The 16,469-nt window shown below is 36.5% G+C and overlaps 1 protein-coding gene across 2 annotated transcripts; it reads right to left on the reverse strand.

The window, feature by feature from the left end:
- Nucleotides 1-284: 284 nt before the first annotated feature.
- On the reverse strand, nucleotides 285-15,840 carry dera (deoxyribose-phosphate aldolase (putative)). 2 transcript variants are annotated; one of them, XM_007259751.4, is made up of 9 exons: nucleotides 15,683-15,840; nucleotides 13,821-13,918; nucleotides 13,582-13,729; nucleotides 12,385-12,480; nucleotides 12,133-12,267; nucleotides 10,991-11,119; nucleotides 6,822-6,934; nucleotides 5,240-5,389; nucleotides 285-765 (listed from the first exon to the last, which is right to left on the reverse strand). In XM_007259751.4, exons 1-9 carry the CDS (start codon nucleotides 15,711-15,713, stop codon nucleotides 709-711), a joined length of 957 nt encoding a protein of 318 aa, XP_007259813.1. In that variant the 5' UTR covers nucleotides 15,714-15,840; the 3' UTR covers nucleotides 285-708. The 2 variants fall into 2 exon arrangements, with proteins under 2 accessions (XP_007259813.1, XP_022526942.1); XM_022671221.2 differs by lacking the exons at nucleotides 13,582-13,729; nucleotides 13,821-13,918 and having other exon boundaries at nucleotides 15,683-15,832.
- Nucleotides 15,841-16,469: the final 629 nt, after the last annotated feature.

The raw sequence follows: 16,469 nt of genomic DNA on the forward strand, positions 1-16,469 counted from the left end.
GATCTGATCATTTAAACTCACTTAACCCCCCTTAATTAATCCCCAACACACACTTCACACATCCAGTGCAGAGTTAATGAAATTAGTGCAGCCTAAGTCAAATAATATATTCCTCTGACAGTGATGCTGCGACCCCGAGTGCAGCTTAAAAGATGCTTAAGGAGGTTAGCTGTAGCTGGGGGTTGGATGAACGAAATAGAGGATGGGTGATGCAAAGTGTAAGGAGATAAAGTGGGAAGAAAAAGTCAAAGAGAAAAGTGATCTGAAAAAAAAGGAGAAAAAAATGGGTGGGAAATGTTTCTATTTAATAGAACTCAATAGAATACAATTCTATATTATTTCTATCAACACATTCTAGAACTATTGTCAGATTAGACACAACAGTACAGACATCAGTACAATACATACATATATACTTTCTTGTCCTTAAAACAGAGAAAAAAAAACATTTACTTCATTAAAACAACTTATATTACTTTGCATTTAGATTAAACTGGTGAACAATTGAACACTTGATTTCAAAATCAAGGCACAGAGTGTAGAGGTAGTGATCCACGCAGGCAGCCATCATTCAGTCTTCATTAGGTTGGTCACAATTTCAGATACAGTAAATACCTCTTTTCAAGTGAAGATTTTCTCTGTTGTGTGATTGGCTGATTTCAACAACTCATGGATCTCAGTGGGTCACATGAGCAGAATCTTGTGTAATCAGGCCATCGGGAGCTCGTGATAAGCTGCATAGCGTCCAGTCACATAATGGTAAATCTGTGGAAAAGAAAAAACTTGTCGTCACGTCATCATTTTATAGTGTTCAACCAGAGACTGTAAAAAAAAAAAAAAAAAAAAAAAAAAAAAAAAAAAAAAAAGATGGACGCCGTGTCGCCGTTCCCATTTATTAAATGAAAATGAAGCCACAATCTTCCACCATGTTGGTGATCCTGAAACCCGAGTCTGTGCAGTAGAGACCAGAGGAGGGAGAAAGACTGTGGAGAGGCAGCCTACTCATTTAAATAACCCCGCCCCTGAGGGCTGCCTCGCGGTTACAGGCTGCTGACTGAGCTGACTGTCTGTTATTGGTCCCGCCCATAACCAGCCCTTTTACAATAACCACAACTTTTTTAAATAGAGCTGAATAAAGTTTTAAAAAACGAATTCTGCAGTGAAATATTTGACAATATAAGCAGAGGTTACACTAGCTGCTGCATTTAAATAATGGAGGTAGAATTACAGTATATTCGAAAAAAGCGTGATTGAAAGTTGTCTGTTTTGCCATTAAATCCTATGGGGATGGGTGGGGTTACACAGCTTTCTGAAACCGAACAGCAGGGGGCGCCCGACCTGTGGTGGCTTCACTTTTGAGAGACGATGCTCTGTCCAGCTATACACAGTCGATGTGTTCAACATGTTGTAATGCCCCTAATTGACTCTCTGGGTCTAAGCTGCATTTCAAATGGCAAAATGAATGGGGCTTAGAAAAAATAAATACAAAAAAATGTTATTTCAGACAATTCTCATTTTCTGCAAACAAATGCTCTAAATAACAATATTTTATTTGGAATTTGGGAGAAATGTTGTCTGTAGTTTATAGAATAAAACAACAATGTTCATTTTACTCAGACATACATCTATAAATAGCAAACTACGTGGTCTCTTAATTTTTCCAGAGCTGTATATCATTTTTTGTAAAAAAAAAAAAAAATCATATAAAAATGTAAATTTCAAGAACATACTATTACAACAAAATAAATGTTTTAAACATATATATTTTTTGCTAGTATAAGTAATAGGGTTTCAAATATTCAGTAGAAACAAAACAATTTGTAAACTTTTGTCTATGCCGTAAACAAATAACAAAAAAATATTTTTTATTTAGTATATATTTAGTGCAGGCATATAAACTATCAATATAAACAATAAAAAATACCATTAAAGCTTTACAGTAAAAAAAAAGAAACAAATACAATATAGCCTGCTTTCATGACAGAATACTGTTATTACCACAATATGGATACACAGCGAAATCCAAGAAAAGCTACTCTTCTGAAGATCTGACTACAGGAAAACAGAAGCATTTCTTTTGCATCTCCTCAATTACTCAGCAAATATGGCAGCTTCAACTGTCCACCCATTTATTGGCAAGTAGAATTTTGTTATGCACTTCTCAAATCAGTCAGATACATCACTGTTATTAGTAGAAGCTCTGAACAATCAGAGGAAGCTCTAATCTGATTTTACAATACATAATGATTTTCTGTATTCTGAACAGCAAAAAGCCAAATAAAATCTCACTTCTTACCCCAACCAAAATCTAACTAAGTCTGACAGTTAGATTTCAGAAAGAAGCCCACATTTTCTGATAAAAAAAAAAAACTGACAATATTTAAAGCTTAGAATTGGAAACGTAACAAGATGCTGCCAGCAGCTCCTAATTACACCTGGTGACCTGCCTCAGGCCTGATTCTCTAATGAAGGTCTGAGACCTTTTTCTTCTTTTTTTTTTTAAGTATAATAAAAAATGTTTGTAAAGTTAGAGATGACATTTCTTTAATATTTTAAACAAGATTACTTTTTCATTTCCATCAAATACAGTTTTAAAATAACAAAAAGAAAGGAAAAAGAGCCTGAAGCAAAATGCTTGAGTTCCTTAAATTATCAGTACTTATTACCACCCACTTTTGACACGATTCAAAGTATTTTAAAATGTTTTTTGTAGTCAGCCAAGAAATTTTGCAATTCTTGTTTCTTGTATTTAAATAATTATTTTTTTAACCCATAATTTAAACAGGTAGACTAGAAGTGCTGCTTACTGGTCTTAGAGTTTCACCAGTTTCCCTCCCTAATCTTACACACCTGATTCAGGTAATTAAGGCCTTTGGAGACATGTGAACATTCTAGATTCAGAGGTATTAGATCTGAATTCTCCAATAATCAGCACCTTTAAGAACCATTAGGCCAATAAAAACAAATTAGGAATTGTTTTTTTTTTTTTTAAGGCATGTGCCAAAAGTCCAGGGAAAAATATATCAATATGAACACACAGGGAAAAAAAAAGAATTGCTTGAAATATCTTTGACACAGTCCTTGAAAGTAATGCCAGAAAGAACGTTCATGTCCTTGACAGCAGTAAAAACAGCAGATGGCAGTACTGAATATAAGGATTTTGAACTTGTTTATATGTGCCTGACTCTATTTGAAGTAAACAAAGCCACCTTTATTGCAGTCTTTCACATATTTTCCACATATCTCCCATCATGTTTAAGTCAGGGGACTATAAGGGCAATGGAAAAGCTTTTAGTGCGTTTTCACACCTGTAGTTGGTTTCTCTGATCTGGATCAGTTTTCTTTACTTAAAGCGTTACTTAAAGCGTTTTCTCCATCTGTTTGGTTTGGTTTCACACAGGCATAAACCTAAACGCACCCAAAATGTGCACCAATAAACTATGTGAGCACACTGTGTCCTCTGACTGGTCAGAGCTGTCTGTTGTGTGAGCAAGAAAATAAATATATAGCGAAATGATTCTGTGCTCCAGCATATATGTCTGTGCAATGTAAATTTGCTTTAACACAAAAGCGCTGAAAAGCTGTGCTTTTAAACACTGTATTTTCAATAAAACCTGCAGTGCAGATGTACACATAGTAAACAGTGTCGCACGGCTGTGAGCAGTGAGCGCAGCACACACCGTGCTCAGTGTGTAAACAGCATGGAGCAGCAGAGACAGTATTTGTTCAAAGCTGTGGTAATGAGAGTTATTTAGCTAATATATCAGATTAATCTGCACCTTATCAGCAGTTTAGCTAAAAAAAAAATGAGCATATTTAATAGCTGGGTCGGCTAAAGACAAAATCACCTTCTCACTACAAGAGAAGCGCCCCAGAGTTTGTTTTAGACAGGATTGAGACCACATCCTCTAGCTGGTCTCGGTCCGGTTGTTTTGATCCACACCCAAATGCGATTACTGTTTTCACACCTGCTCAATTAAACCGCATTAGGATACAAGAATACAAATGAACCTTAGTGCTGGTGTAAAATGCCCTTAGATTGTATCTGTTAGGGTGGTCTATTATAAATTATGAGGGGTGTATTGAATCAGTAAAGATCCCACAGTAGAAACCATCCTTCTTTTACCAAAATGTTCTAATATTTTTTTAAATTCTATTCATGCCATTGGCTAAAACACAAGCCTTATGAAATGTGAAAATGTACTGTACAGGAAAATAATATGATATATAATGATATTCACATTCTGACTAAGCCCTAGTGGTAAAGATGCGGAAAAGGTGTTTTTGACGATCCCTTCATGGAGGTCAGTTAATTCTACCTAAAGATATTTTTGCAGTAAAATAAATGCATTTTAAATTGCCTTTAAAGCAATTTTATGAACATTGAACTTCAAGATCTCTTGGTCTTGATGAATTTAATGACAAAATACTGACCAGGGATATTCTAATACTCTTCTAATAAACTTCCCTTTACCCAGTGCCAGGTATGGAAGAAATGAGAGGTCATAATAAACCATTTTCTTATCATATTTAAGAACATTTTGTCTGAGCATTCATGACAGCAAATGCTAACTCCCATCAGGCTTTAGCTCCTCTAGCAGACATTTCACATGCTTCTAACACATTTCAATAGAAACTGACCTCATACTTGCTCTTCTTTTCAGTCTACGTTTCTTTTCTTTTCTTCCTCTTTTTTTACAGGTCTGCATTTAATGCATTTATAAAATGTGTTCTATTATTTCAGATAAATATGATGACTTATGAACTTTAGGATCGTCATCAATCCATTCATATGAACACAAACTAACCTGCTGACTACTTACTGCTGATGAATTCAGTTTGAAAAGGGTGGTAAACGAAGCATTTATAAGCAAATTATTTTTTAACGACCAACACATGGCCCCATTTTCCATATTAAGCAGCAGGCTATCTTAAAAGTCTTTTTTTCTGCATTCATAATAGCTACGTACGAAATCCAGATGATTTTATTGCATCCTCGAGGCTGCCTAAGCGCTGGGAGAAAACACATTAAAGGATCGGCTCCAGCAAGCACTGAAAAACTTGGTCTAAACTGAATACCTCACTGCCACCCAGATGAGCCTGGGTGCACTGAAGCCAGAGCGAGGCAGCAAAGCTCCAGGCTTCTATTCTGAGCTGTAATGGCCACTTATTATCAGCCTCGCTATACATAAAGGCCATAATGGAGCGGCGTGCGCCGGTATTGGAGCGAGGCACCCACCTGCCGTTCGATGTCGGCGAGCAGGCTGCTGGCTCCCAGCCGGAACAGGTGAGGAGTCAGCCACTCATGGCCAAGCTCTTCCTTCATCAGGGCCAGCCACACTATGGACTCCTGCGCTGTCCGAATCCCCCCCGCTGGTTTAAAGCCCACCTGCAACGGCCACAGAGACATAGAAAAATAAATTATAAATAAGTACAGACCCTTTTATTCCATTTTCATTGCGGTAAAACAGTTTTACAAACTACTCTAAAGACTGTAGAAGTCTTTAAAGCACATTTACTATTTTTAAGAGGTGCTTTGAATGATACCATCTTATACCCTCTCCTAAAATAAGCTGTTAATAATACATTGGTTTGAATGCACTTTGCTTAATACAACCATCTACTTAACATCATTTACTAATATTTCACTTTCCTGTGAGTTCCAGGACACATAGACTTGGTTCTAGGGTTAGGCCATTATGTACTAGTGTAGCTATATATTCTTCATTTTAAGCTTTGTTTAAATATAGTTTAAATTAGGTATGTAAAAAGTTGTAAATATAAAATATATGTTAAATCATTTCACTGATTTTTATGCCATGTATACTTTGATATGATTTTATATAAAAAAATAAAAAGAAAGACTATTTTAAAATGCAAAAATGTTCACATAGACTTCTAAAAATGTTAACTTTCATGCAGGAGACCATAAGCGTCCTATGATGTATACAGCTCCAAATAAAACATAGTCATTTCGAGCATTTATTTGCAGAAAATGGGAAATGGTCAGATTAACAAAAAGATGCAGAGCTTTGAAGACTCAAATAATGCAACAAAAAAACAAGTTCATATTTATAAAGTTTTAAGAGTTCAGAAATCAATTTTTGGTGGAATAACCCTGGTTTTTAATAACAGTTTTGTGCATCTTGGCATCATGTTCTCCTCCACCAGTCTTACACACTGCTTTTGGATAACTTTATGGCACTCCTGGTGCAAAAATTCAAGCAGTTCAGCTTGGTTTAATGGCTTGTGTTCATCCATCCTCCTCTTGATTATATTCCAGAGGTTCTCAATTTGGTAAAATCAAAGAAACTCATCATTTTTAAGTGGTCTCTTATTTTTTTCCAGAGCTGTATTGACCTTTTCAAAAAATGCAATAAGGAAAAAATAAACTATTTAAACTCACAACAATAGCAAACAAAATATTAAACTACATATATTTTTGACATATTTTATAGATAGATCTAAAAGTTTGTTTTCACATATAAAATGCATTCAAACACTTCTGAGTTCATGATTCCATCTCATCGACACCACTGTAAGTAAACAGCCCCTTTGAAGCTCTCAGCTCAGTGGGTATTACTAAGAACAGTGACGTTACACAGCGTAGGCCTTTCTATATAAGGTACTATTGATTTTAGTGTATATGTCTGACTAAAGCAGCAGCTCCCTGCTGTTCAGTGAGGATTCAGCTCAGCAGGATCAGGTGGAGAACTCCTCAGCTAGCTCGGGTTGAGATGTAATGTATGTTTTATACGAGAGCTGATGGGGTTTGGGTAAAAGTATAGAGTTTAGAAGGATCTGGTTAGATTAGACTCTACCTTGTGGCCTGTCCTCAGGTAGTAGTCGCGGATTGCCCGCACCATTACTATCGCAACAGGGTAGGTGGCGTTGACGGATTCTTTGCCAGTTGAGGTTTTGATGAAGTCAGATCCTGATGGACACGAAGAGACATAAGTGAGATTTGCATTCTGATAATCTAAGGAACAATGATGTTAATCAATGTTTTTCTTAATTAACTGGTCAGTGTTGGTAATGTTATGGCTGATCAGTTTACATAGTGTCTCAAAAAAAGGAATAAAATGAAAACGGTTTGATAGAAAGTGGTACAATTTTAGACACAAGGTAACAATGATATTTAACAATGATGATTAACATTCTGGACATTTTTTTTAAAAGTGTCTTATATTTTTACAGCTTTCTAAATTAGGTATAAAAGATATCAATCAATCAATCAACCTTTATTTAAACTCGGAGTACACTGAGGGTGGCCCTCATTTACAACGCAGCTGAGCATTTACATAGGGAAGGGATTGACAAAAATAACAACAACAACAAAAAAAAAGTAGATAGAATAAAATAAGTAATAAAAAAGCATAAAAAACAGCATTATAATAAGGTATAAGAATTCTAAAAAAAATAATTTAAAATAAAATATTAAGATATAAAACAAATGAGGTAAAAATAATAATTTAAGAACAGGAATCATAAAATCATAGGTAAAAAAAATAGGTAAAAGAACTAATAAAAATTCAACTACATATGAATAAATAAAAAACTAAACACATAAAATAGTAAAATATAAACAAGCAATAACTAATAATAAAAGAAAAAGTAAGAAACTAAAAATAAATAAAACCTGCTAAAACAAACCAACATAAAAAAAACTAAAGTTTAGTTAACTAAAAAAAATAAAAATAAATAAATAAAGAAACTTAAAACATACCAAAGATCATAAAAAAACTAAAATCAGCTAAAACAGTGGCAGGCTATCTGAAGGTGAAGAGTTTAAAATGATTTAGTGACACCAGCGAGCTGAGCTTTAGAGTTTCCTGTAGTGAAATATAAAGAGGGAAAATAAATAGTCCAGTTTTAAAGAAAGAAGCATTATTTTAAACAACATATAAAACATGAATTTAAATCATTAATTGGTGAGGTTGTAAAGTTGCATAAGATGCATACAGTACAGCAGCTGACTATAAATGCTTTCATCATCCAAGAGGTTTTTGGCATTATCTAAATGTAGAAGTTCTAGAAGTTCTTTTTCATTGTGTTTAAATTTCATAATGAATTGACCCATAAAAATGCTCAAAAATGGTTTATGAAATAAAACTGTTTTACACTAACTTCCAGTGAAAGTTAGTAATACATTTTGTTTTCTTTTGTAAAGCTGCTATTTTAGTAATGCAAAAAGCAACAATATGAGAATCTTTGTTTACAAATATTTGCTACAGAAGCCCCAAAGGACCAGGAATCCACATCTTTTATTTACTTGTTTTCTGTATAAATGAATTAATTATCATTCATTATTATTTGTTTTACGATGATCTTACGTTAGTCATTATCATAACATAAAAATCATGACAAATAATTCAAACAATTGAAAATAAAATAAGAAATCAAAGAGAACCCATGTTCTTTAGGGCCTTCTGTAATGCAGAACCATATTTTTTCCATACAGGCTCCAAACTATTGAATCTTATTTATGCTACAATATTTTAATTACCTTTATATTTTACCACAACTGGTTGGACAGCTTAAGCTTTACCATAGCTGAGTTTTTAGACAATATGAGAAATATTCATTGAAATGAATGTTAACTGCTGAACATGCAGCATGTGCCGTCATTTCCTTGAAAATATTACCCACATCATTTAAAGTGATGGTAAACATTCATTTGTATTGATTTTTTAACGCAGAGTTTGTATGAAATTAAAAAAAACTTTGCTACGCACACAAAATAAATTATATTGATACTGACCCATCTACAGGCCAGGTGTAGTTAGGTTACTGGGATTCATTGGGGCTTGATATAAAGAGAAATAGAGCCAGAAACAGCTTTAAGAGTTTTAAGACAATATGAGAAATATTCATTGAAATTAATGTTATTAACTGCTGACCATGCAGCAGTCAAAACAAAAAGCCTGCTTTATATCATTATACCCCCCCCCCCCCAACAATGGATCTAAAATTCTCCTGATTTAGCTCTCTGTGGGTTTAATAACAGTGCAGTGCAGTACCTAACAAAGAATTGATCTAAAATGTAAATGCTAGACCTGAAAAAATAAGGTTTGGGTTGGAATGAAGGGAATAAACTGCATGCAAATCTAACACTGCTTCAATGGAACGTGATTTTAGAATGAACCCCATTCTAATAACAGCTAAAGAGGCCTAAACACTTCTAAGTATTAACCGAATATATTAACCACATCATTTAAAGTGAAGGTGAGTCTTCACTTTTATTGATTTTGTAACTCTAATGTTTCTCTGAAATTGAAACAACTATGCTGATATACACAAAATACACCTTATATTGATACTGACCCATTTACAGGCCAGGTCTAGTTAGGGTACTGGGATTCATTGGGGCTTGATATAAAGAGAAATAGAGCCAGAAACAGCTGAGTTTTAAGACAATATGAGAAATATTTATTGAAATTAATGTTATTAACTGCTGAACATGCAGCATGTGCAATCCTTTTCTTGAAAATATTAACCACATCATTTAAAGTGAAGGTGAATCTTCACTTTTATTGATTTTGTAACTCTAATGTTTCTCTGAAATTGAAACAACTATGCTGCTATACACAAAACGCACCTTATATTGATACTGACCCATTTGCAGGCCAGGTCTAGTTAGGGTACTGGGATTCATTGGGGCTTTATATAAAGAGAAATAGAGCCAGAAACAGAACTTCTATTCCAGGATGCTTGGCTGGTCTGGGTGCAGAACTCAAATGAGCTACAGAAATAGAAGATCCTGATGTGAAGATGCACATTTTTAGAACACGCTTCCATCGGGGGCGCTTTCGCAGAGCCGTCGGGTTTCTATCCCCGGACAGGGCATTAGTCCTGAGAGCTCACGAGGCCAGACAAGAACATATGCTCCCGTCGGCAGAGCGCAGAGGGGTGTGAGTGCGTTCATCAATAAGGACGCTCATTTTTCCCCTTCCTCTCTTTCGCAGCCTATTATGGTTTATCAGCGTTCCGATAAAAATAGAAGATAAAATGACGTTTTTAATGGATGAACCACAAACTGTGGACCGGTTTCCAAACCCCAGACCCCTCCCTCCACTACTTGCTCCCCCCACCCCCCCACCTCCACCTTCACCCCCAACCTCCACCCTCCTGCCATGCCGTATGTCTAATGACTGTTCATTACCGAAACAGGACAAGATGAACATTTTCCAGTTCATTAAAGATATGTTCTATGTGTTTTTCCAATCTTTTTTTCCCCTCACTCCCTCCTTCTTCCCCCCCTCTACTTCCTCTTCACTCTCTCCCCTCTTTCACTCTCTCTATCCCCCCCCCCTCTCTCTCCCTCAAACTGGCATAATCCTTGAGATTCGTTCTGGGGAGTCTTAATTACACCATAATGGATAGCGGTTATTAAACGCGGCCGACAGTAATGAAGCTCTATTCATTTGCGGCGGCGCGGGGGTACACTGCCGGCGAGCGAGGGAGTAAAATAGCCTCGGCGTCGCAGATTAATAGGTGAAATTATCATTCAATTTCAGAAACCTCATACGCAATTCATAGGAACAAGGGGAGATTAAGGAGTGAGCGCGGCGACAAAAGCAATGCATTTTAATAATGATCCCTATCGGCGCCGCTGACAATTGGGTACAGTAATCGGCTTAACATGCGATGGCTATTTAAGCACACAGTCACTGGCTCGCACTGTGTGTGTGTGTGTGTGTGTGTGTGTGTGTAACTGTGTGTACTGGGCATTATGGTTGGCCATCTGGTAGAAAGGATGGTGAAGCAACAGTTGAGCAACAGCACCATGCAGTGGGCAGCGTGACTCACTGCGCAAATGCTGAAAGATGCTCAGCTGGCAGAGTTGATCTGTACTAAAATCAACCCAGCATTTATTTAATTTCCTGCCAAAACTGCCCTTAAGTACACTGGCGTTCCAAACATCACTGGACAGCAGTAAGCAAATGTAAATGATGCACGTGTATGAGCCTCCAGGACTGCAGGGCTTTACCTGCCATCATGGACACCAGACTGGCCTTGTAGACATTGGTGAAGGTGCCCAGCTCTCCTATTGCCAGGATAGTCTTCATGTGGGCATCGCCGCATGCCTCCCGAAACTGACGGATCTCATCATACATGGCTGAGTGGAAGAAGGCAAAAAGAACATAAAAATAAGCTAACTTTTATTCAAATATGCATCAACCCTAAAGAGCATATGGTGATATATGTGTCACAGAGCATTTAAAAGAGATGTTACGTTCCGTACAGGACTCTGAGAATGTATTCATTAATTTGACCTAATTTACAGAATGTAGGATTGCTGGGTTTATTGCTGTAGATAAAACTAATAAACTAATTTTACAAGTTAAAAAGCATTTAACAATACACATTTTAATAAAAGTTTTTTTTGTTTTGTTTATCTAGTTCTGACACTAATCAATAACAACCAATTGCTACAACCAATAGTCATTGTGATTTGTGTTACATCAGGATATTATCCTTAAAATATTGGCAGTAAACAAACACAAATGAACTGCTTACCTCTATTTATCTGATGTCATTTTAAATTTGATATCACTATTCAGAAGTGGTTCTAAGCTCTTACATATAACTGAAACAAGCCTTAAAAAGTCTCTCCAGCACTAAGGCTGGCTGCAGCAGCGTTAGCATTATCCGCTAACCGCAGCACTAGCTTTTTTTATCACCGTTCAGAGGCAAGTATATTTGACAGTAGCCTGCATGTTTACGGTGTTAAAACAAGCTACGTGAGATAAACTGCTAGCGACTAATTCCCTGGGTGTTCCTTAGGCTAGCGTTATCGGCCCGCTAGCATTACAATTAGCAGATAATGCTAATGCTGCTGCACCCAGCCTTAGTGCTGGAGAAACTTTACTGAAAACTCACTCTTTGACAAAAAAGGTAAATCTTAGCTTACTGTAAATAAACAGGAATGCTTTACTCAGCCAAATAAACATTTTTAGGAGAGAAATCTGTGTAGATTAACATTAATTGATAATGTGCCTTATAATCCAGTGCACGGTAGTTCTTAAATGTTTAATCTGTTTAATAATAACTTTTTTATAAACTAGTCAACCTAAAACATATATTGTTTGACTATGCATGTAAAAAAATAGAAAAAACAGAAAAACACACCTGCCCACTGCCCAGTAAGAGCCAACGTGCGATTAATAACAATGTCGATTTCAGTGGCTCCATCCTGTACAGCCATGCGGACCTCCTCCAGACGAGTCTTTAATGGAGTCTGACCGGCAGGGAATCCGGTAGCCACTGCAGTCAGATATGAAATATGAAAATAAAAATCAAGGCTCAATCTGACTAGGAAATATATCAGTGTGTTATATATTTAATGAATAGGAACGTACTGCAATGCTGTGGAAAGCTCACCTGAGGCTACAGGTAGGCTGGAGTTAGCCGCTTTCAAAGACTTTACAGCATCAGCCACGCGAGACGGGTAGACGCACACTGCAGCTGTTGAAATACCTTTTAATGCAAACAAATACACAGATGTTACATCAGGAAAAGCTCAGTGACTTTTATATGTTGATATGAGAACATGTAATGCTTTCGGGCTATTGTCTTACACTGTTATTATAGAATATGACTAAAGAATTGCTCATGATGGTCACTGACAGTGTTTATAAAACACTTACTGAAATAGTTTGTCTCCATCTTGTGGACAACTGTATAGTTGCACAGACAATGTAATAGCTGAACAAATAAAATATACTGCACATTAATGCTACTAAGCAACGACCCAGGAAGTTAATTTTGTATAATGTAGTATAATTATGTTATCAAATTAACATCGACATTACATACAGTATTGTGTATATGTATAACTATGCTATTAATGCTATCATTATATCAATGACATTATTTGGCCTTAAACTTAAACTTATAGGTATTCCACTGATATTATCAATATGTCAGTCAAAAAATTATCCTAAAATTCCAATAAAACTGGTAATCACAAATATTTTTTATAGAATAATACAGGGCCCCTGGGGTGAAGTCACAAAAAAAATAATGCATGGCCACCATTTATTAATGCGTGCAAACAAGGTAATGAAGTCATGAGGATAAATTCATTGGGACGATTTCTTAAAGAGTGGAAACAAGATGTTTAAGTCGTGGGGACAACTTACATGACCAAGACTTAATTATCTTGTTCCCATGCCTTAATAAGTTGTCCCTACTACTTAATTAGCTTGTTCCCAATGCTTTAATAAGTCATGGCCACATTAGGATCTTGTTCCCACACCTTAACTCTTTGAGGCCTGAATAATCTCAAGTGATAGAATGTACATAAAATGTAAAAATGCTGTACTACTGTAGTCTTAGTGCTTTTGCAGTGGGCGGGGCCAAATTACTGTTTCATTGGTTAATAAACTTGTTTATTGGCCGGTTGGTGGTCTATTCTGATGTGCAACAAAACATTTTATAAAAAAGAAAATATGTGATGTCCATTTTTTAACATGATGCTCCTTAGCATAATATGTTACTTAAACAAAAATAGTTTGGGTCACAAGCCTATCAATAGTGTATATAAGCATTATTTTCCTATACATATACTTTAGGAACCTTTATCGTGCATGTCCATGCTTTTCAGCAGGTCTTGGCGGACTGGCTGTACGGCCTTCATACAGAGCCGGTGAACATTGGATGGCGTGTCGTCTCCAGCGAGGGTCGTAAGGTCGATACACGTTACGGCCTTCAGGAGCCAGGCTGCCTGTTAATCGAAACGTTGCAGGTCACAAGTCTTCAGCAGAACAAACTCTTTACTTCAGTAGACACAGAGTTTAGCATTAGCCTTGACCTACCTGCCACTGTTTCTTGGCCACTTTACATCCCTGAACTTGTTGTGCCCTTTTCAGCACAGCCTGGGTATTAACTCTGACCTTTGACACCCACTCGAGGTCTGTTAAAGATAAAAACAATGTACATTAAGTTTTTGAATGGGCTTTTCAAAAACTGGCCTCTATCACATCCTGTGGTAAATGAATATGTTCAGATACCTGTAAGTTTTGTTCCGAATACATTGTACTCCAAAAAAATCACTGGATTCTCTGAATTAAGAGATGGTTTAAGAGTAGTAATTAGAATAATCCAAGTTTTAAGCTAATGCTACAGGGAACTAGCGTCCCAGCGCAGCTGCAGAGATCGGCGGGGGACTCTTTTTGGCGTAACACCAGCGAACTCCAGCCTTATGTTTACAGTTGTTACACAAAGCTGATCCAACTAATGAACTAACTGCCCTCACTGAGGAGAGCTGGGAGTGTTAAAGCAGGAAATCACTAACCCAGCAGCACAGAATTGCCCAGAACCAGCTTTTAACGCTGTAACACGTTTTACTATTCACCGTCTTTATTATGCAGTGAAATAAATTGAAGATGTTTGGTGTTTCTGGCTCGTTGGTTTAGAAAATTAAGCCAAGGTAAGAGTTATCTCTGTAACAGCTGTCCGTGGAAAAAACATACATTAAGCCTTATTTTAGACTCTTGGTTATTCAGTTAGTTAGCTCTGTGGTTTGGTCCTGCTAGTTTTCCTGCTGTATCACTAGGTTCGCCTCAGTGAGGGCACATCGTTAGTTGATTAGTTAGTTGTTAGTTGACGATTTGAATCAGGTGTGTAAATCCCAAAAAACAGTATCTCAGAAAATTAGAATATTATATAAAAACAACAGGTACTTGGACAGTGTGCCAAGTCATAATAAAAAGTTGTCTCCAAAACATCACTGATTGTGGAAATTTTACACTAGACCTCAAGCAGCTTGGACTGTGTGTCTCTCCACTCTTCCTCCAGACTAAAATTTACTGATGCTCAGTGATGGTTTGGAGAGACATGTCATCTACTATTGTTGATCTATTGTTGATCCATGGTGTTATATCAAGACCAAAGTCAGTGCAGTGTTTTCCCAGAAAATCCTACAGCACTTCATGCTTCCCTCTGCTGACAACTTTTATGGAGATGCGGATTTTAAGATAAGGATTTTATTTTCCAGCAGAACTTGGCACACTGCCCATACTGCCAAAAGTACCAATTGGTCTTATAAAATATTCTCATTTTCTGAAATACTTTTTTTGGGGTTTCATTAGCTGTAATCCGTAATCAACAATCAACAACACTAAAAAATAAACGCTTAAAATAGATCACTCTGCGTGTCACATCTATATAAAATATGAGTTTCACATTTTGAACTGAATTACTGAAATAAACTAACTTTCCAATAATATTCGATTTTTTTAAGATGCACTAGTACATTAAAACATGTCATATTAAAAAATATATTTAAAAAAACCCTCAAAACTGTACATCTGCATAGAACCTATGATCGCTAACAGATCGTGTGCATGAGGACTGGGTCATGTGTAACTTATTAAAAGGGGCCTCATGTGAGAGGAGGATGCAGTGAAAATTAAGCTTTCTGTTATCTCTTAAAATTCTGATATCTCGCCAGTTTCACCTTGATTGCCTCATTTGTTGCTTCACACCCACTAAAGATTTTATACCGAAGCGAAATTACAAACAGTGGGGAAACTGTCCGTTCACTTCTCGATATAACAGTACAGCTACAGTCTATGAAGAATCTACTGCTGTTGCTGGTACAGTACAGACACGTGCAGCGCGAGCCCACACTGACCCAGTACTGCAGTAAAGCGCCCAGTGAATCTGAAGCTCTTACCCAGATCCATCCCCGGGTTTCTGGAGGACATGCTGAAGATCAGAATCAGCCCAAACCCAACCAGAGAAGATTAATCCAGCCTCACCTGCAGAAACACCTCAAACAGCTCGAGCTGCTCACACTGCTCTACTTCCTCATCTCTCACCCTATCGTCACCAAACAGCTCTCTGTCTGGACCAATCAGCGTGCAGCTCTGCAGTGGGCGTAAATCACGTGTTCAACAAACAGAAAAACTGAAGGCTGATATTTGTACTGTACTGTTTTTACTGCAACTAATAACCCGTTTAAAAGTTAAACTAATGAACAAATAATAATTTACATAATAATTAACATTTTCCCCATGTAGATACAGTTCTAAACTTTTGTCTCAGCAGTACAAATACTTCTTTACTTTAATAAAATAGCATTTTTTGTTATCTATACTTTAATGGAGTAATTATTATTTTTCAGACGATTTTTCCACTTCTACCCTTTACATATTCCCTTGATTATCTAAACGTATTGCTCCTTACAAAAAAAAAAACATAATTACTATATATATTAATATATTTCATTTCAGTTTGTTTTCATTCCAGGTGTTCGGTCGAGACATGCTACCCATCAATTTGTGCTACTTAGCAGCTCTGCGCATGCGTTACTTCTCTCTTTTTTGTTTACTGTTTTTACGTGTTTTCCTGATATTTTTTTTCTTGGGAGCATCATAGAATCTAAACTCACTGATATTTCTTTGCTTGAGTTAGATATTTTACAACCGTGTAAACAAATAAAATAAAATAATAATACAAAT

This window comes from Astyanax mexicanus, chromosome 2 (assembly GCF_023375975.1).
Source record: "Astyanax mexicanus isolate ESR-SI-001 chromosome 2, AstMex3_surface, whole genome shotgun sequence".
Classification (NCBI taxonomy): domain Eukaryota; kingdom Metazoa; phylum Chordata; class Actinopteri; order Characiformes; family Acestrorhamphidae; genus Astyanax; species Astyanax mexicanus.